At 40.6% G+C, this 20,832-nt stretch overlaps 1 protein-coding gene across 3 annotated transcripts in view; it reads left to right on the forward strand.

The window, feature by feature from the left end:
* LOC125771769 (IQ motif and SEC7 domain-containing protein 1-like) overlaps positions 1-20,832 on the forward strand; it is a 117,677-nt gene that overhangs the window by 47,303 nt on the left and 49,542 nt on the right. For 2 of the 3 annotated variants that reach the window (XM_049442745.1, XM_049442746.1), the window contains exon 2: positions 13,324-14,590. The exons of the other annotated variant lie outside the window; for it this stretch is intronic. In XM_049442745.1, coding sequence (XP_049298702.1) covers positions 13,887-14,590 — 704 coding nt within the window. In that variant the 5' untranslated portion in view covers positions 13,324-13,886. The remainder of the gene's footprint in view (positions 1-13,323; positions 14,591-20,832) is intronic. 3 annotated transcript variants of the gene reach the window in all.

A 20,832-nucleotide genomic window follows, 5' to 3' on the forward strand; every position in this document is an offset into this window, starting at 1 on the left:
AACGGATGGACAAACATCAAACGTTCAAAACTCTTTACTGTGAGCGAAAATGAGTGAGTGATACAGAGAAAAAGGAAAAGTGAAAGAGAAGAATTGAGGGTGGTAATGCTAGATGGCAAAAATTAAAAACTGAGGTGCATCGGTAGTAGTCTGCTGTCGTATTGAAGTGTTCAACACAATCATAATGCAGCTTGGAAATAGGGAAAAAGGGTGCAAGCTCGGAGGTCAAGCATGATGCATATAAATGCACCCATGTGTACGACACACATGGAATAATGACAAATGGATTGTTTCGTAGTTGTAACGCCGTGACGTTTCCTTTGCACGTGCATGTGGGAGGAACAGACACATACGTCCAATATGATGTCTAATGAAGCATAACTTGTGCTAAAAGTAGTAGTACAATTTTCCAAACAAAAACACCACACAGACACTTTCAACTCAACAAGTAAGCAGTAATCACCCGCATGTACAAACTCTTTTCTGAACGGATGCGCAGGTTTTTGTGCTTCTAGCTGTATTCATCAACAGCTTCGAAACATAAATTCGCGTAGGTGACGGTACATAATATTTTCCTCATCAACCGAACCAAGATTGAGCGAGAGACGTCGAAAGGCACGAAACACTCACATGTGAACGTTTTTATGCAGTACACCTCTGTGTGTTTGCCTTCCTTCCTAAGGGAAGTTATAGCAGGAATGAAGTGAAGCAATTGCTTTCTTCAGCTAACATTTACCACCCCAAGTACTGTGCTGATTGTTGTGTAGGAGGAGTGCGACTTCATTGTCGTGCGGTTCAGAGAAGCAAAACATCATTGCTGCCGAGCAACGTTTCCTTCTTTTGCATATGGACACGTTCCACGGAAGTGAAACTAATCAATCCCACACGTGTGTGGTTTTGCTGTACGTGTTTGTGCTTTCGGGGCTAGATTTGAATGAAATATGCATCGAGGTAAGGAAGAATGTTGTTTTCATGGTTGTATAAGCTTTTCTATTTTTTTTCCAATGAGCATATTTTTTAGGTAGGAAATTCAAATTTTTAAGTTGATTGTATTGTGTGTGTTTTTATTTAAATATTTTATACTAACGGAAATTATTTTTTTATGCTTCTCGTGGGAATTTTAAAAGTGGTGAAAAAAGTCACACTGCACGATCTTCCGCAAGGCGTTAATAGTTGCCACCCTTTGATGATACACTATTTCTAGCGCATTAAATTACATATCTTCACGCAGCTATTAGTAAACAGGGTGTTGGACAGGTTTCATCATCATCCTGTCGATATTGAATGGGATGTTACAACAACGACCACCTCTCTTTCACCATCATTAGCAACGGCACCAGTTTGATCATCGTGATCATGTCACCATTATCACGGTGCCACCCTTTTATGAGCATTATGCAAAATAAGCATCACTTCCGAACCCATCATTTCTACTCTTTGCTTATCTAAACATTAGCTCAGCAGGCTAGTGTACAGGGAACCGATAGCCTTATGTATCCTACCTATGGTTTGTTCCATTTCGTTAATGAATGGAATGTTTGATCACCAGAAAACACATAAGGATCGTAGGCAGAAAGATTTATCTGAAGAAAAACAGCTTTAAGATATGTCTAAACAAAATTCAAATCACTAGCGCAGTGACCTCGATTGAAAGGAAACAACGAGAATAAGATGTACAAACATGTTATTTTAAATCGAAAGTCATCTATACGCTGTTCGGGATTGCAGGTGGCATTCCATCGATTTGATCAGCACATTGCTACTCACTGCTATGGAGGGAAACGATGTCATTATGAGAGTCTTGTTCTGTGGCAATAATTAAAATGTTTTAAACCTTAGATGCATCCGAAGCGCCACGGTGGAGCTACAACTTTGCTTAAAAATTTAGAGAATAGGAGAGAAGACAAAAAATATAAATCAAAAGACTCTAAGCGACGAACCCGTATTCGAATTAAACATTTATAAATTCTTAGCTAAATAGTTTAACACAACAATTACATTTAAATTACGTATATTTTATCACGTTACAACACAAAATGTTGACAATTTAAAACCTTTTTAGTATTCGATTTATCAACTAAATTAACAAAGGGTTTTGGAAATGTTATCTTTTTCCATTCACCATTTTTGTGTCATTGTTCAGTTGTTGTGTTGTCCAATTGTTATGCGAGATGTTACTTTTATGGAAATATCCTACCGCTGTTACAGCTCCTCAGTCGCCATGTCAGGTACCGTCCATTTGTTCAGCATAATTATGAGACCGTCTCGTATTAAGTGAAATGTTGTCCCGCTAACATTGTTAACATAATTGACCCTACCAAAACAATCCGAAAGGGTGTGAAACGCTTTCATATTCAGGAAAGTAGCTGTTCAGTAGGGATGAAGCTAGCTGGTAACAATGGAGAAATATCTTATTCCGTAGTTAGGTAGACATGTAGCATAAACTAAAAATTAAATACGATTCAAATACTTAAAGATTGACGTAGCAAGATCATTAATGGTGGGTGAATTCATGCGTTCAAGAGTATTTTGTTTTACCTTTGGTAATAGCAAATCAATCGCATGTTTTTGAATCAATTAATTTGTAAATTTCCCTAACGCAATTCACCCTAACGAAATTGTACATCCATTTATTCAATCATCAACCATGTCCGGATGGACACCAAACAGTCCATCAGAACATTTGCTAGCGGAAAATTGCCGCAATTGGAGCAGAAAGTTGTCGGTTTGGGACATTTCTCTATACCTGTTCGGTGCTTATTTTTGTGTTTTTTAAATTTCTTTCTTCGGTAGCACGTGAAACACCGCAACCGAATCCATTTCCTGTTTCAATACCGGGATTCGCATTTAATGCTGCGTATCAAATCATTGTCGAAGGCAGAAAGAAATCTAGCCTTCGTCCCACCCATTCATTACACGCTTTCTTTCTGCCCAAATCTACCTTCCGGTGGCGCCCATATTGTACTCCGGAAGCTACATTTTTGTGTGAGTGTGCGTGTTTATGCATGCGGTTTGCTGCTAACCGATGACAACGAATCAGTTGTTTACGGGATTGTAATTATCTGCGCTTCGGTCGATCGTTAAATTGTCATCCATCAAATTGGGTTCCTCTGGTTGCAATTAGACGTTAGCTGGTGTCGCCATGTTTCGATATCCAGCCGCTTTCCGGTGAAAACCATTCAGAGCGTGGTGGTAATTTGTTTTCAATTTAGTTGCCAAACCAGAAGTGGTTTAATTTAATTTCATCTTAACAGCATTAGCTATCGTTGAGCTAAGAGAATGGCTAATGTCTTTGGTTCGATTGGTAACCAGTCAAATCATTTTTGTTGTGCTAAATCGTATCACTTTAAAGCGATTTGTTGACCGAAAGGTGAACAAGCAAATTATTGGCTCTTACCGAAAATTACATCCATTTCTGTTCGATTCCACCGCCAATAATTACTATTATCAAACCGACACACATTTTCACGGCGAATGATATAACGCTACGGAATCGCTTTCGCTAGCAGAAAGTACAAAAGTAAAAGCCTTCGGCAGACTCTCTTCTGGCGTGTAATGACAAAATAATTGAGATGTTTAGGCAGTTCATTTGATGCGAATTGTGTGATTGCGTATGTAGATCAGATAATCCTTTCGCTTCGATATTTTCGCTGCGGTTCGCTTTAAGTGATGTGATTTAAACGGCTTTGTGCACATGTGAAGGCAGGCGAAGTAAACAAAAACGAATAATGCGATTTTCCTATTGACCATGGAACTGTTTTACCTGACGTGCCGAAGGGAACTTTTCACTTTCTTATACAACAACACACCGCTTCACTCCAAGCATCGTTATATTAGGGAGAAAGGGTATCTTCTTCGCTTTTGTTGACAGATAAACAGGGTTGCCAAGTACTGGTTATGTCAAGGGGAAAATGTGGCATAACATGCATCGGTTGTGCGTTGTACTTGTGAAACAAAAATGTAATAACGTTGTAGTGTGTAACATTTTTATAAAATTTTCACTTTTTAATTTTAAAAGAATAGAAAAACATTTCGAAAGAATAAAAAATATGGAAATTATCCATTGTTTTAACAGAAATGACTCAACAGTTGAAGAATTTTTTAATTGACCTTAATTTAGCGTTAATGGCATTTCTTTCCAGTGTTGCCAAATTTGAAAATGTTTAGCGCATGAGAAAAAATCTAGTTTATGTTTCTTAAATTGCACTGCAAAAACTCACACACAAAAAAAACCTAACCATCGCGACAAACGCTTCACCCTTGAAAAACAAACAAACCATTTTCGTTCAATAAATTTGAGACAAGAAAAAATATCAACACCAAAACGTAAAGCAAAAAAAATGTAATACAAATCTTGTCACTGCCGTCAGCTGCACTCAAGTGAATCGAACGGAACGCGATCCGTTTTTATTTTTTTATGTCGTTTTTTACTGCTTGACCTTCACCGTTGAAACAGGTTGCGTACAAAACTCCCCCGGAGACAAGCGAGCAACATCCGACACGATCAAACATTAGTGCTGTGCGGCAAAACGCCAGAGCAATGCGTCAGCCGCTACGAAATTAGAATAATATTCCGATTTAAGCCGTAACGGAATGGCTACATTATGGTTATCTTTACTCCTGTCCATTTGTGCTTTTCTCGTGACGATCTATGAAGGAGGTAAACACTTTTTGCTAAAGTCCTCCTACAGGCAAAGTTCGGGCGAGAAGATGTTTAGGGAGCAATCAATTAGGAATGCAAAAGCTCATATTTATTAATGCACCTATAAATATGGCTAGCGTTATTTCTTAATGGATGACACACCGAGCATTATGTTTAGGGTGTCAAGCAGGGTCGTGCGTTGGATGATACAAATGTACGCAATTTGTGTATGAATTAATTAAAACTAGAAGAAACAAAGATACTTTTCTTGCCATTCCTCGTCATTCAGATATATTCAACATCTATTGTTCTTTTGTACATTTATTCAACTACTTAAAAAATACGCTAACTTGTGACGTTTCTTACAAGAAACAAAAAAAAGTCAAAATGCAAATTCTGATTTGTCATGGTATTGAACAATCGAAATACTCCCTGCATGAAGAAAAGCACAATAAAAAGTTCATGTCGATGGTCAATGGAGATGCCATTTTCTCACGACAAATCGCCCTGCACGGCACTTGCTATCTCTCTCTCTTCCTCGCTTGTTCGTAGAAATTTGCATAATAACAGTGTACCTGTGCGAACTTTCCCTTTTTCACGACCAGTCCAATCCATCACGATGGATAGATTTGACCGCTAAAGTATGGCACGATGATGACTCCGTACCCACCCATGTTTGAACCTGGCTCTAACCTTTCAGTCTCGACCGTTCAAGACGCAATGTTTGCCGGTCGTGAAAGAGAGAAGCGCAATTTGGCACGCATGATCGTGTGAACTTCACCGATTTGAACTTTTCATCGTGTCGTGTACTGAGCTTTAAAATTCCTGTAACAAAAAAACTGGCGAAACAATAATACGACGATCGAATGCAACAAACCACACGAACGCACAAAGGAAAAGCATAAGAAATCAATTCAATCCCTCTCCCCTATGTAGTCAACTTCCGGTTTAGGTGATCGGTCACAATGTGGCTCCTGTCACTAGCTTCCTTTCATCGACAATTTGCCGACAATTTTTGGCAGGTTTCGATCCAATTCGTGATCTCTTTTGTGTTATTCACTTCAAAACCAAAAAACTGCATCACTACACTTTACAACCCCCACCAATACTGGAAGCAACAAAAAATAGTTGAAGTTTGCAAAAAAACCACCCTGCAAGAGGTGCTTCTTTTGCGCTTATTCTGCATCTCTTTTAGGCCTACGCTTCTTCGTTCAATTTTAAAGCGGCAAGACATTCATTCGCGCAAATTAATCAACCGCAGCTAACGAAGCATTTTCGCCGGTGTGGGAACAATTGGTCAATTATAAGTAATTGAGCCGGTGTGGCGTGGAATAAATAAGGCGAAGAAAAGATCGCATCCATATCATGTCGAAAAGGTAAACCCTAGGATTCGTGCTGCATGCCCACCCGTTGCTGTTGTTTGCTACCGATGCTGGAACGCTGATTGGTGGCCCCTAAGCAACGTTGCAATATTCAGAGCAGAGTTGCAGTTGCAGTTGTTACGGTGCCAAAAAATCCCCTTTCAACGACCCCATGATGGGTCACATGGGAGAGAGAGAAAGGTTCTGTGATTTACCGGACGTTTTGCGGTCATGCGAACGGAAATTTGCTTTTGCTGAGAAAATGGTGCTGATTTTTTTTTTTCGTTATTTTGTTAGTTTAAACTTTTGCTTTCCCACAGCGAATCATTGTCCCGAGAGGAAAAAGGAAATTGACCACTAGTTAGTTGGTGCTTTTGTGGGCTCCTTACTGTGTTGAAGGAAGTAAACGTTTTAAAAAAGATGGTTTACATGTACAATCAAGTGGTGTGCAGAAATTTAATACCATTTTGTGTCATTTTTGTGCGAAGCCTCTTTGAAAGGAAGATAATTGAATGCAGGAATAATTAAGTAATTTTTGATAGAAGCTTACATTTACAGAATTCCTTTTGTATTTCCATCATGATATTTTTAAATGCGCACAAAAAATAAATCGATTTTTTTTTATTTTAGCAAAGTATGCTGTTTGTTTGCTGTTATTGTTCACATTCAATTCTCTCCCCGAATCGTCCTAAATATCGGTCTCATTCCTCAGCGATGGAATGCTGATGGTTACATCGAACAGTTTGTAACCCAGAAAGTGTATGCGTGCTTACTTGCTACACAAAATAAACCATCGGTAGGCATTTTTATCATTCCTGTCCCACAATGCGCAATCGTTTGTTCGAATTTCGTTCGTGCACGCGACGTTGAAGCAATAGGTACCGAAGTAGTTCAATTACCGTCACGATTTCTTCCATTGTACACTGGTGGTGTACTGGGCAGAGACCCAGTGACAGACATAACCTCAAAATTTACTGCAAACTACTACCGACTGGCAACCGCACCCTGTTTTGGGACACGGGGAAGCAAAGTCGCCTCTTTTTGACGTGGTAAATGATGTTCCCGACCAGTTTTCGACTGACCAGAAGTGAAGGTTGACTGCACGGGGGCCCGCTTCACGCACCATTGGGTTTTGAGTGCATGCAAAGTGGCGTTATGTGGTTGTCTGTTACGCAGGAAGAGAAGTAGGAATGCGTTTTTTTTGGTGTTTCGTCTTATTTTGAAGCAGGCATTCGTTTTTCAGCAAAATTAAGCAAAATTTTTTATATTATTTCATATCACAATTATTGACTGACCTAATTTAACTTTTCGAGGTAGTATAAAGTGTTACCCTACTTTTATAGAACCGTGCATAATTATTTGAAAATCTCATAACTCAGCGCAAATTTCACAACAGTGTGTTAGTTCAACAATTAGCATACAAAAATTATTATTTCATGGATCGCTGTGCGAACGCTCGCTCGAGCCAGCCGTGCAGAACGAGTTGCAAATTAAATATACAAATAAAATAAAAAAACATATACTGAAACCTGTTCTATCATGGTCACGATCTCCCATACGAATATCCTGCGCGGGCGTACACGGACAATTCTTTTCGTCGCACCTTCGGCAGAGTACGACCGATTATTGGAACTTTGATTCCGTTTCGTGCCGAAAACCCACATATGGATGATGCTTACAAATCCCCGTTACTTTAGCTGTGGATCCATGTATGGACGATCAACTTCCAACTAGCACCGGTAACAACAAGCTGTTTTGTAGGATGAGTTGGATTTTGAAACTTTTTGTATTGCACCCCCCAAAAAATAATATCGGGAGCTTTGCGCCATGTAGGGAGTAACCACACACATGGGGGTGCTTTTTGAAGAATTAATATCACTTGTCCCACACCATGCTTCATCGATCGTTCGGAAGCTTTACGTTGCTAATTGCGAAGAAAGTTAGTCATAGAACGATTCCCAGCTGCTCGGCTGATGAGCTTTAATTGGAAGGTTTGAAGAAACTGGTGAAGAGCCAAACAAACCACAGCAATCCCACGCACATTCATCTGGCCAGGAAAGCAATAAAACGTTTGATTGGGAAAAGAACGAAGAAACAGCACCCAAAAGTACTGTGGCTGTTGTGGGCGTTCGATTGGGAGTGGACTAATTTTCGTAGAAACCCTTTCATACTACCTATCCACTTGAGAGACATCATGTGAAACAATATTTCAACGCATTAAAACACGCCTTAGGTTTTTGTTTTATCACAATCGTTTGATCGATGCGATGCCGTTCGTATGATGGAAAAATAAAATTACCTCTAATAAACGGCCATCCTACGCGACTAATTTCTCGGTTAGCGCACATCCGGGAATGGGATTGTCGATTACATGGTTCTGGGAAGCTCATGCTACCCACCCGAAAAAACTTCCAACAATCACACACTGATTTTGTAGGGTCAATGTATTCATCTTGCTCGTTGCAGACGAACATCCAACAGCGTTCGTTTGTTGGAAGATTCCTCAATGACGCATTTTCATCTCAAATACCTTGAATTACACTGCTTCTTGTACAAAATTATGCTTTTCTGACGAGGTAATGCTACACACGATCATACCTATTCAGTAATAATTTAACCCAAAAAAAAGAATTGCTCACAAAACCTTGAAACGGCTATTTGTACCATGTTAAACGATTTTCAACCCATCAAAGTATAGCACGTTTGCCGAATTGAAGGGTATGGAACGGCATCTGTATCGATGCACAATTGCTCATTTTGGGGAGATTGTAAGCATACGCGAGTCGCTTTCACTGTGCGTGCGATGCGTGTAGGGCCGATCAGCCCTTTTTGAAGATCACGCACTCCCGTTTTCGGCAGGTGGTAATATCCTCTTTTTTTCACTTTCCATTTTGTCCGCATAGGAAACAATAACCTTTTGCTTAGAAACTTTCAAAGCATTTCCTTCAGCAACGTGTGGTTAAGTTTGGATTTTTTCTTTTAAATAAACCATTCTCCTAACCCATCACAAGCGCGCGCGCCCTCAAAGTGTCAACTGTTGGTGAAGAGGCAATTAAAAAGTATAGTGTCTGCATGCCGTCCAATGGTGCAGAGTACAACGACTGCAAACCATAGCTCTCGGTGGAAGTGGCACGCTTAACCACGTTTCCTGCTAAACGCTTGGCGTTTTGGGAACCAAGGAGGAATGTTTACTTACCCTGAAGGGCTCGTTGGGTGAAAATTGTACTACCCCGACCAACAAACCGGTGACGATTTGCGCATTGCAATGCATTCCATAATATCATTCCCCTGTGACGCGTAAATGTCGGTCTGTGTATTTACAGCCAGTGTGTACAGCTTCAAGTGTTTCTTCCTCCTTATGTTCACACACTTCTCCAGGAAAAAAAGTGACAGCGTGTTCAACGCATGTAGCTGAGCAAAACCTCAGAGTTTTGGTCACACTTTCTCCTGCTTATGCTTGCTGGTAGCATCGTGCAGTACATATCGTGCCGAACGATGACCTTTTAATAGCTCATCAGCGATTTGTCATTTAATTAACAAACTCATCCAAACATCGACAAAAGAAATACACAGGGAATGAGAAAAAAATACAAAACTTTATCGCTACAATTCGGACTGGGATGAAAAAAATAAAAGCCCATGAGATCAAAAGTGCCGTATGTGCGGCATCAATCGCCAATCAATCATCATCACGAGACGTGCATTTGACGGAATGGCAGAGGTGCTTCAATGGCGCTACACAGTGGCGTCCTTTTCATGTAAAAACTTTACGATGAAACCCTCTAAACATGCATGTAGTGTTATCATAAAACCTCAACCGCCGTCTCCCGTGATTTTAGCTACGATTGGTAATTATTGGAAACGTGCATCGGCTGTATCGAAACGAAAAGAAATCACTTTCGATTTCCTTCCTATGCTCATTCACTCGTCGCTCGTTAGTCTGACGTTTCGTAACCGGGATTAGTTTGAATCAACTCTAGTGCTGTGGAATGGTAACGAAACACAGGTCGTTTGATTAATTCTAGATGATTGTCATGGCCAGTGTGCGGTGTAGAAGAAGGTGTAGGAGTTATTTGTAGGATGTAGGCTTTGACACTACAGCTAATGCGACCGGTTCCATTTACCGAAACTGATCCAAATTTACTACAAGGAAGCAAAACACGGCTACGTAGCGGTAATAGAAATATTTCAAACATTTGAGCTCCCAGCTGAATGGAACGAGACTTAATTTGGATCAATTTGGTGACCGTGACAAAGCAATCATTTTCTTTATATAATTTAAAGAAGGAAAAAAATGGTCCAAAAATGAAAAACTAAACTTTAACTTTTTTAAACTGATGTTTTGGAGCAGACAAAATTAATAATTATTTGAATATTAAAACAGTATTTTAAAACTATTCAACATAACTCTTCTACTGCTAAACTGAATTGATTATTATTAATAAGTATTTCTATCTATATCTGTCGATACTTCATTATACAAGCTACACCGTCTCGATGAGATCTTTGCGGTTGCAAACCGGCCACCGTAATAGTTCCCTTGAACTCTAAAGCTCAGCGTTAAAATTCGTTTCGCGTCTTGTTGTTGTGTGCCGTGTTCATGACACGAGTTGGTGCATCTTGCCTTATTGAATGTGAGTGGGGGTGATGGCTTTTCTCTAATGGATGGCGACTGCTGGACGAATGGAATCGCGTTGCATAATACTTTTGGATTATTAAAGCTATCCGTGGGTGTCCTTCGATAGTAAATAATTTCCCATCACCGGAGACATCGTCAGCATCACGATTAAACAATCAGCTGAATTGATCAGATTGAATTGAAGCTTTAAATGCTTATTTGAATTTACTGTTGCTTTACACTGGCCTTGTTGCTTGTGTTGTCGTCCATTGACTGTGTGGATAGTAGTTTGAATTCAATATTCCAAAGCGCACAACCTAACTGCAGCTTTAATCCAACCGACAAACTCGGAGCATTTATTTTACTGTAATTGCATCCCGTAACAAGTCGTATCGCTCCCTACCTGCAGTAATGCAATCGAGAACACAACGTAAAATAAGGAAATTAGGTGTAGGAAGCTACCCTATAATCTTTCAACGAACGTAGACCAGAAGCAGAAAAACATTTAAAAACAGTTTTCTTTTGCACAATATCAATGGCACGCAAGCGCCAGCAGATGCAGTTATTCCGCTGGAGAACAATAAACTTCTAGCTCTCGGTGGGAGCTACACAAAAAAGGCACATACCACTTGCTTGCTTTCTGCATAAGTATTTCATGCCCTGATTATCGCCGTGTTGCAGTAGCACCACTAGTGCTCCGTTATGACGATGTGTTGATTGTGAAATTAGCCTACCCCCGCACGTTCGCCGCCACGCGCTTATTCTAATTGGACTAGAACGCCTTCTCGGCACGTTGTTCGGTAGCTCTGCACTATGATGCCTTTCTACGCAAATGTACGAGTCACTAGACATCAGATGGATAATGCGGAAAGTAATGATAACTTCGCTCAACTTTGTAACAGAGAACGTTTAAAGTTGTGAATATTCACCATTGTCAACCGACGGGTGATGGCTGCTTCCTACACAAGGAAGCCTAAGGGAAAAGTCACATTCCACGTTTCGTCAGGAAATATTTTTAGTACCACCCACCGTCGAAGAAACCGGGAAGCTGACGTCTTGTGCAAAAATTGGGCAGTTGATTTCTGCGAATAAATTCTTCAAACTACCCACCAGAATGCTGCAGAATGATGAATATTACAGAACTCATTGAGAGGCACTGGTCTGGGGTTTAATAATTATTCCAAGAGGTTAAGAATTCGCGTCTTTCACAGTGGAAATGGAACGGAATCGTTACAAAAAAAAAAACAAAGTCTCTTGTCCACCCGCGCTTGTTTGCTTGTGCTCAGGTCGTTTACGTTAACCCTATTGTCAATGACCGCCTACCTGGGTAAGTTTTGCACTTTTATTTCTTAATATCTTTTTATTGGAAAGTCGTACAGACTTGAAATTTTTAAAATGCCTAGAAAAACATGTTTTTCTCCATTTCGTATAAAAAGAAAAATTTTAAAATTATTTTTACCATTTTAAAAAAAAAATTCGATTGATACCCCTTATATCTACGACCGCCTACCCGGGTAGGCCATACGATTTGTATGGGGTTTTTATTTTTTTCGGATTCTGAAGCGTATATCTTTTGATCTGCTCGTCGTATTTGCATGAAACTTTCAATATAGATTGGTTGTTTAGTTGTCCAACTAATATCATTTAGCTGATAATTTTAAAAATTCTGGTTTCCAGTTTTTTTTGCATTTTTACAAATTTTTCTCCGTATATCTATGACCGCCTGACCGGGTAGGGCATGGGATTTATATGGGAGTTTTTATTTTCTCGGAAATTTTCTGGGACAACCTTCAGCCGAGATACCTCAGGAAGAACCAAACATAAAGGAAATTGCTATTTATGTCAAAAAACTTGCTTGTTCTTCGCGTTCTGAATTTAACACATATTGCTACAAATGTAAATAATTTGAAATATTAGCACTTAGTGTTAATAATATGATAACATTTGAGGTTTATAGTAGCTTACGTGGAAAGCTCTTAATTATAAAAAAGGATTTATTGTTTTTTTAATAACGCAAAGTTGCGAAAATAATACCCAAAAAGAAATATGATTAAAAATTATTAATTGGCTACAATTAACCCCGAAAAACTTGATATATATGCTTTATACATGATTTAGAATCTGAAAACTGAAAAATCCCATGCAAATCGTATGGTCTACCCGGGTAGGCGGCCGTATATATACGGAGAAAATTTTGTAAAAAATGCAAAATACACAAAACCAGAATTTTTAAAATTATCAGCTAAATGATATTAGTTGGACAACTAAAAAACGCATCTTTCTTGAAAGTTTCATGCAAATACGACGAGCATATCAAAAGATATACGCTTCAGAATCCGAAAAAACGAAAACTCCCATACAAATTGTATGGCCTACCCGGGTAGGCGGTCGTAGAACAACGTGTATTTTTTTGGTCGTAGACACTACGGTTAATGCACACACGAAATCCGTGGATGCCTACGCAGTTTTGAGGATTTAGGACGGTACTTTCGGTGTTTTTCAAATGTGTCGAGTTTTGAGTTGATTGAGTCAGCAGCAGGAGTTACAACTTGATAGCTTTTCAAACGCGTCGGTGAGAAAGCAAAGATGACGAACGTGCTCACACATCATCACACAGTTTGCAGAACTTTTCTTGTGAAGGGAAGAGACTAGTGATCAGTGAATTTAGTAGTATAATTAAGATGTTCATTTTAAATTTACAGTGTTTTTCCACAACGAAGAAGTGCATATTAAGGTGAAGTGAGGAAGAAAACGTACAGATACGACCGAACTAAGTTTTTCGAATATAATAAACGAACTAAACGCTTACCAATCAATCGAATAATAGTGAACTTCCCTAATTACCTGGGTGAATCTGTTCTTGTGTCGTATCTTCAAAGCTTTTGAGCTAATCAACGAAATCCAACGACGAAATAGCACTGTGGTCTTGTTGATTGTTTTCCAAATCTTTTGGTGAAAGTGAAACCGATGGTATCAAGCTGGTACAATTGCCCTCTTCGGTGGTCCTGCACGTGCTCTTTAGAGTGTTCAAGTCGGCAGAAAGACTGCAGATCCCTACATTAACTCCCCGGGGTCAAGTACGCCTGTGCGCTCACTCAGCACGTTCATTAGCTCAGGGCAAAGTTTGACGAACTTCCGGCGTGTTTGTGGGCACCCCTGACGATACATACAAAAACCGCGCATTGGCGACTCTACAGGGACCGCCCTAGTGCGGGACATCCGCTCCAATCCCTGCAGACCTGGAGAAGCTACATCACCAAAAATCATGCTCGACTCCGAGCTGTACCCACGCGGCGGGGACACTCATCAGCACGGACATCATCATCATCATCACCATCATCACCATCATTACAAGTCACCACACCACCGACATTACCACTCGCCCTCACCGCACCACCACCATCAAGGGGTGGAGCGGGAACGAAAGTCAAGATCGTCACCCCGTCATCACCACCTTCAGCAGAGCGATGGCGAGAAACTGAAGTACCAGAACGCGTTCGGCGGTTCGGTGGGAAATATTGGTGGCTCATCGTCGTCGGAGAAATATCACAAATACTTCCCGCACCATTTACTGTCGGGTGGTAGCGGTACCGGCGGCAGTGGTGGCTACTTCGATCTGAGTGACAAACTGGACAGTCTGAATTTAGGCGGAAGCCGTGGTTCGGAAAAGAGCAGTCTCATTAGCGGTAGTGGAAGCAGTGCGCTTAGTGGTGGAGGCGATAGTAACAATAATCATCAACATCACACGTCCGGTTCGGCCAGTATCCTAAGCGATACAACAGCGGCTGGAAGTGGTAGCAATGCGAGTGGAGGAAGCAGTAAGAAGCGCACGATAGTACTCGTGGGTGACGGAAGAAGCCGAGTGAGGCGAGTTGTAAGGACACAAACGCGACAGATCACTGTGGTGAGCTACTCGGGAAGGAAAAAGGAAACGGAAACGCACACCAGCCATCACGCGACTATTGTCAGGTGAGATTCTAAACATTTGTGCAGAATTTTGAAAAATACTACCCATTTATTAGGTTACGTTAGAAACACATAAATGCTAATGAAGCTTTTTGGAAAAATATAAAATATTGATATATTAGACCAAGTGATGGAACAATATAATCTAAGAATTAAAATGTTAACTGTTTAATTAACATTTTTGGTTATTATTATATTTTCAGGTAATTTTCATTCTCGGCACAACTCTTGATGTTCTTGATAAGAGATTCGGATAAGTACAAAGCATTTTTATTTATTTACGTAATTTGCTTCTGAAAATGAACAAAAGCCACCCAAAAAGGTTATAAGCATACTTTGTGCAACGATGATCATAATAAAGATCATAATTTACTCTTGCATTAATTGAAACAGCGAAAGTAGACACGTTTTATGCGTTTTGCTTTATCGCAAAATAAATCTAATCCCCATTGGCACAACAAATGGCTTTACATCATCGCTGGTTTCAAGTTGAGAGTTGCATCGTTGTTAAAGTATGAGCACAATTAGCATTTTTCTCAAGCTTCACAGCTTCCCGCTCGTATCTCATCAGCGGGTTGACAAGTTTTGTTTGCTTTTAATTTGTGAAACATAAAACAAACCTTCATGCTTCAGGAAGGGAGAGCGGGAGGGGAGTGCAACAAGATATAGTAAAAAAATATCATTAAATTCGTGGGAAAATTAATGTAAAGCCTATCGCGTAACAGAAAGTGCAAGAGAGCCCCATGATGCGTCTGTGTTTTTTCACTTTTTCATTAGCGCTACTAATGTGGGAGAAAAATAGGGTTAAAAGGTAAAGGGTTGAATAAAGGAACGTCGGGATACACAGATCGATGATAAATGTGAGTAGTAGTTCCCATTTGACCAGCTTCCATTTTTTTAGATTGGCGCATTTGTGTCGATTATGTAAATCGCCCAACCTACCGGTGCTTGTGCACAGGCGAGTTGGACAGATTTACAAACGATTGGACTAAAGCCGAAGCAAATTGGAAGCCTCCTGGTAACCTCTTTTCTCGTTTTACAAGGCACAGTGTAAAGTGCAAACCATGCGAGTCGGAACACAAGCGTTTTGAGATGTGTTGTAGGAGCTAGCTGGCTAGTGATGAGATCTGACGAAGATTAGTTTCACCATTAGACACTATTAACACTATTAACACTATTGGTTTGTGTTGGGCCATCTTTGCTAGCGAGCTGGCAGGTGTTGAAGGAAGGGAGGTTTGTCATCAGCGTGAGAAATCGAATGCTTGCCGATCGAAGTCATCAACGCACAATCGTAGCTGAAGGTGTTGAAGGGAATTCTACCAACATCTTCATTAGATTGTGGAGATCGATGTAATGATGACCTTACCAGTTCGGGAAAGACTAACAATAGCTTCTTTGAACCGTGCATTGACCCACAGCCAAACAAGGCTAGTAAATCTTAGACCTATTGCTCAAAACTTACCCCTTTTTTTGCTCGACAACATAGTAAAACAAACAGCCACAGTCATATCCTTGAGAAACGATGAACAAACCAAACATATGAACAATTAGAACAGCACAGCCATACAACAAAAAACTCCAGACGTAGAGGGTTTTTTATTCGTGAGAGACGGCCTAGACGTATTTCTAAGAAGCGAAAGGTTGTGGTTGGTGAAAAATAAATCGATCCTTGTCCGGAAGGCGTATGGCATGACTATCGAATCACAGGGAAAATTACACGTTTTCGTTCCAACAACATTCACGAGCTGAACCTTTGCGATCGAGCTGAACCTGTTGTGCAGGAGACATTAACATACGTGTGGTTTGTGTTTGTTTTGCTTTAGAATACTGGAGTGTTTAATGTAACCTAATTCCCACCCCATTGAGGGACTCTTAATGTTTGTTGTCATTGTACATGATCTTTGATTTCCAGATTGTAGTTAATTGCTTAGTTTCGAAGCTCGAGCTTGAATTTCTCAGTGATGCTGATAGATTACATTTTGGGTTAAAGGGATCTCAACGGTTATGAAAGACTGTTATGGGGTAAAACACATATTGGAGAAAGAATGTGTTTCGCAACTTGCCACAGACAACCTGCCGGCGACAAGAACTCTAAAAGGCCAAAGGAAGTCTTGTCCTAAAACCTGTGGCTATTATTTCCAACGTTCGCAGCGGGTTGATCGAGTGAGCTGCCAGCAACTGCAGTTGGCAGCGGTAGGTACGTGTGTTTTGTAATAAAAACTTGGCCCCCTACGGACATTAGTGGTAGTAGAGTCGCTACCTTTCAAAAAAAAGCGGCTGCTACATCGAGAACTCGGATAGCTGCACGCTCTCCTCGAATTGCACACGAAGTTCTACCCGGGCCCCGTGCCGCTGTGTTGCATTTGCGTGTAATGTAACCAGCCCTTCTCAAAGCCCCCGTTATCGGCAACGTGGTGAAACCGGTGGTATAGCTCCCGGACACTAAAAATAACCAGTCATAAAATCTTACATTTCTCACGATCTACCTCGTGATCACCTTGATTTTTGGGTGGGGATAAACGTGGCTGTAAAAGCGATATGATGAGTGTACAAAGTTGTTACACGGGAACAAAAGCCATCCATTGCAATAAATGCACCTCTCAACCGGTAGTTCGAGTATGAATGATGAATTTAGATGTACTGATTTAACTCGTCGCTTTTTTATCTGCTTTTAATGTTCGAGCATTTCGCATATAAATATTTAGTTGCTGGACATGTGAAGCAACTTTGATTGACCAACTGGATTCATCTGGATCGTATGCAATCTGGAAGGCTTATTAGCTTTAACTTCCTACGTCTATTACCATCACAATCGTCGGAAACTCCCTAAGGCTACTCCTAAGGCGACTCTAATTCCATCCCATTCATACATCATTCTCTGGCTATTTATCACTGCACTGTATCGCTTATTGTCTGGATCAGCTTCCTTTTGGTGCTAGTTCCACTCACGAATAGACTTCAATGCGCAGACACTCACGAACTTGGAGGTAACCGTAAAGGTCACACGTAGAGGCAAACGTCTCCTAACCGGAATCGGGGAAACGGTGATTGAGTTAGTCTGGCAGTACACGCGCACGATCGAGAATTAATTATTGTTCCCCTCGGTAGATTCCCTCACCTAACGAAGGACACGTTACCGCCCTAGAAATATCTAGGCAAGAGCCCGTACCAACCACTACAGAACTAAATACTGCTAGAAACTTTTATTCGATCGAAGGGGAGAACAACAAGACACCTTCTACGCGGAGGTGATGTATTATGAGTGGGTTCATGTAACATGTCGGGTAGTTTTAACCAGTAAGTGTGGGATCTATCGTACCGTGCGTATACTTCAAGCGTCAATCGGTAGATCTCGGTAGGTACCATGTTTCCAACGCGATCTTTCAAGTGTCAGTGTCAGAGCATGACAGTTTGGGGGTGGTGTAAAATGGTTTGTTTACACAGATTTGAGCTCCAACTGAGGACGGATAACTGCAAGCAACTGGAGATGATTGGTCGAAAAAGGCAAGCCATCCATCAGAATCGTTGTCAAACATAGTTCGAAGCTCACAACACAATGGTTCATTCCTTTTGCCATGCATCAAGATCGACAGAGCAGTTATGAGTTGTTTCTCAAAGGCGTATACTGTAGATCAAGCTACGATGGCTGCAAATAAACTCGTTTCACTTTCGCTTTATTGATTGAACTATAAATTGCACTGCTTGGCGACCATAACCAAGCATCGTTTGTTCGATTAACCGCTGGGAATGAAGTTGTGGCTTTAACAGTCTATGTTTATAAGATATATTAGTCCACAATTTCGTGTATGTTAACTCGTTTTGCCCCTCAGAGACATACCTCTCGCTGTTCGATACAATTTGTTTAAGAAACGTGAAAATTATCACGTCAAACCAATCGACAAGTAGACTCTCTCGGTCATGTCTTGCCGTAATGAACGCAAACGTGACATTGACATTCACGCCTTTTATCAACAGTAGGGCCACCTTTCCGTTCAGCGATGTTATACGTTGCTTGTAGAGAAAGAAGTAGGTAAAATCGTGAGCATCCTGAAGCGTCTGATTGGGTTCTGGTTGTGAAAGGTGTGAAAGAGCTTGACGACACAAATGAACAGTGTACGAAGTTCATGGCGTGTGTGTCCTGATTATTGCGCGATTACCCAGCGATAACCTTGGTAACTATGGCTGGAATTAACTACTGGCACGAAGGGCATGGTGATAAAGCATTCTACAGTCTGCAATTTTAAACTGGCATTGGAAGGACGTCCAGTTGCAAACGATCCCTTTCGACCCTGTATAAACTCCACCTTTATAATTATTTACGTTTGAATCGGTAAAGTAAACACTGTTCGAGAATGTATACGCCAAGAATAAAAGTACAAACTGATCCTGCAGAAAACAAGACTCTGTCAAGAATATAAGAAAAATGCATTAACATTTAGCCAGAGTAAAATAAAAGAGCTTCATAAGCCATTCACTTTTCATGTGAAGCAAAAATTCTTGTGAGCATTTTTTGCTTTTATTTTTTATCTGTGCTAATAAAAGGATTTATTTTGGTAGGCTTAATTAATCTGTAGTCGTTAAGCATATGTAGTTGTTTTTGTTTCACTTTCATTACTGTTTGTTAATGTCGTAGCTTTACACCAACAGGTGTACCACGCAGAGGTCAAGTTTAACGTCATTTAAGAAAAAAATCCCTCAACTAGAGCTTTTAAATTACGCAAAAGTTGCGGCTGTTCACTTTGTACCATCGTCCGTACCAAAATATGAACGACAGCCAGCAAATTAGCTAAGACAGATCGGCACAGCAGATGAGTGCTGTAGCGAATTCAATTAAATCGACGCCTTTAAAAGGACAAGGGCGTCCTGAGCTAGCAGCGACAGTTTCCAAAATGGAACGATAGTGTTTCGACGTCGTCACAATCCATTAAGAAACGATAGTCACTTCCTCGGACACTACAAAGTGCGCTTCGCTAGTCTGACCAGCTGCACACGAGACGCAACCGTTCACATATTGACCGTTTGCGTGACTCATCGGTCGTGTGTTTGTACATTATCGAGGTAGGGTTTTGCTTGCTTGATTATTTACCTTGAAGAAGAAAAAAAGCGAACCCCCTGCTGGTGCGCAAGATGATGAAGATTCACAATGAGAACGTGTCGACATAAGTCAAGCGTATACACGTTCCAACCGCAGCAATGGGAATTGCGGCGAATGTAACTTACCATGTCGAGACACTCGATACGAGACGGTCTTAAAACGGACAGGCGTTTGAGACAACCACAACAAAGCCAGCTTCATTGAGACTAACCGCAAGCATGGTAATGAGTTCATGTACTGCGGGTTTTTCCACGTCAGCTTTTCCATGTTCGAGCGTCTTCCGTTCAAAAGGCTATATTCCAAATTTTTTAGCCACGGTTTGAAGAACCAAAAAGAATATTGAAAGATGACGATGTGAGTTGAAGAAAAAGCCTGTGTATCTGATTTTGGCAATCAACTCTGATCATGATGTAGGAAATTTTCTGGCTTATAGGACGTTAGGACAACGAGCTCCTAGACTGTAAATTTTCGAAGCTTTAACTTACAAACAAGTTTAATGGTAATACATATACTTATGCACTAGAGCAGTTGCTTTTAGTACCTCCTTCTTAAGAAGAATATTTAGAACGTAATTGCTACTGCACGGCGTTGAAATCTTGATGATCTTAACGACATAGCCTTCTGCATCGTTTCTGTGAATGCAGAGTGCATTCCATCGTGCAGCAACGTTTACATTTAATTGGACAGAAATTTGCTATCCTGCAAGACACGTGTGAAGGTTTACCGCTGCTTTATTAACTACGCGAAACGTAACTACGATGACGTCGACATTTCACCATCGTCTACCGTCTAATCGGTGTAGGTGCATCTACACAATCCATCTTTTCTTCATCTGCTTGACCAACATACCCGGTACGGGACGGTAGTGTTAGATATTTATTACAAACCATTCAAAAGGATGAAACTGATGATGAACGTAGCGGATATTAGAAGGAAACGTAACGTGATTACGGTACTCCCGAGAAGCTCATGCAGGTTCGCCGCTTAACCACTAATTTGGTGTCGATTTGCAAATGGCATTCTTCGGAAATGCGGCCGCCGAATGATGGTGATGCCTTCATTTGCATACCTCCGGGTGCCTGTTCGACAGGCCCAACCGCGAACGATATCACAATCGTGACGATGAAATTCTGTTGCTTTGATGGTACGG

The sequence above is a fragment of the Anopheles funestus genome, chromosome 3RL (assembly GCF_943734845.2).
Source record: "Anopheles funestus chromosome 3RL, idAnoFuneDA-416_04, whole genome shotgun sequence".
Lineage (NCBI taxonomy): Eukaryota > Metazoa > Arthropoda > Insecta > Diptera > Culicidae > Anopheles > Anopheles funestus.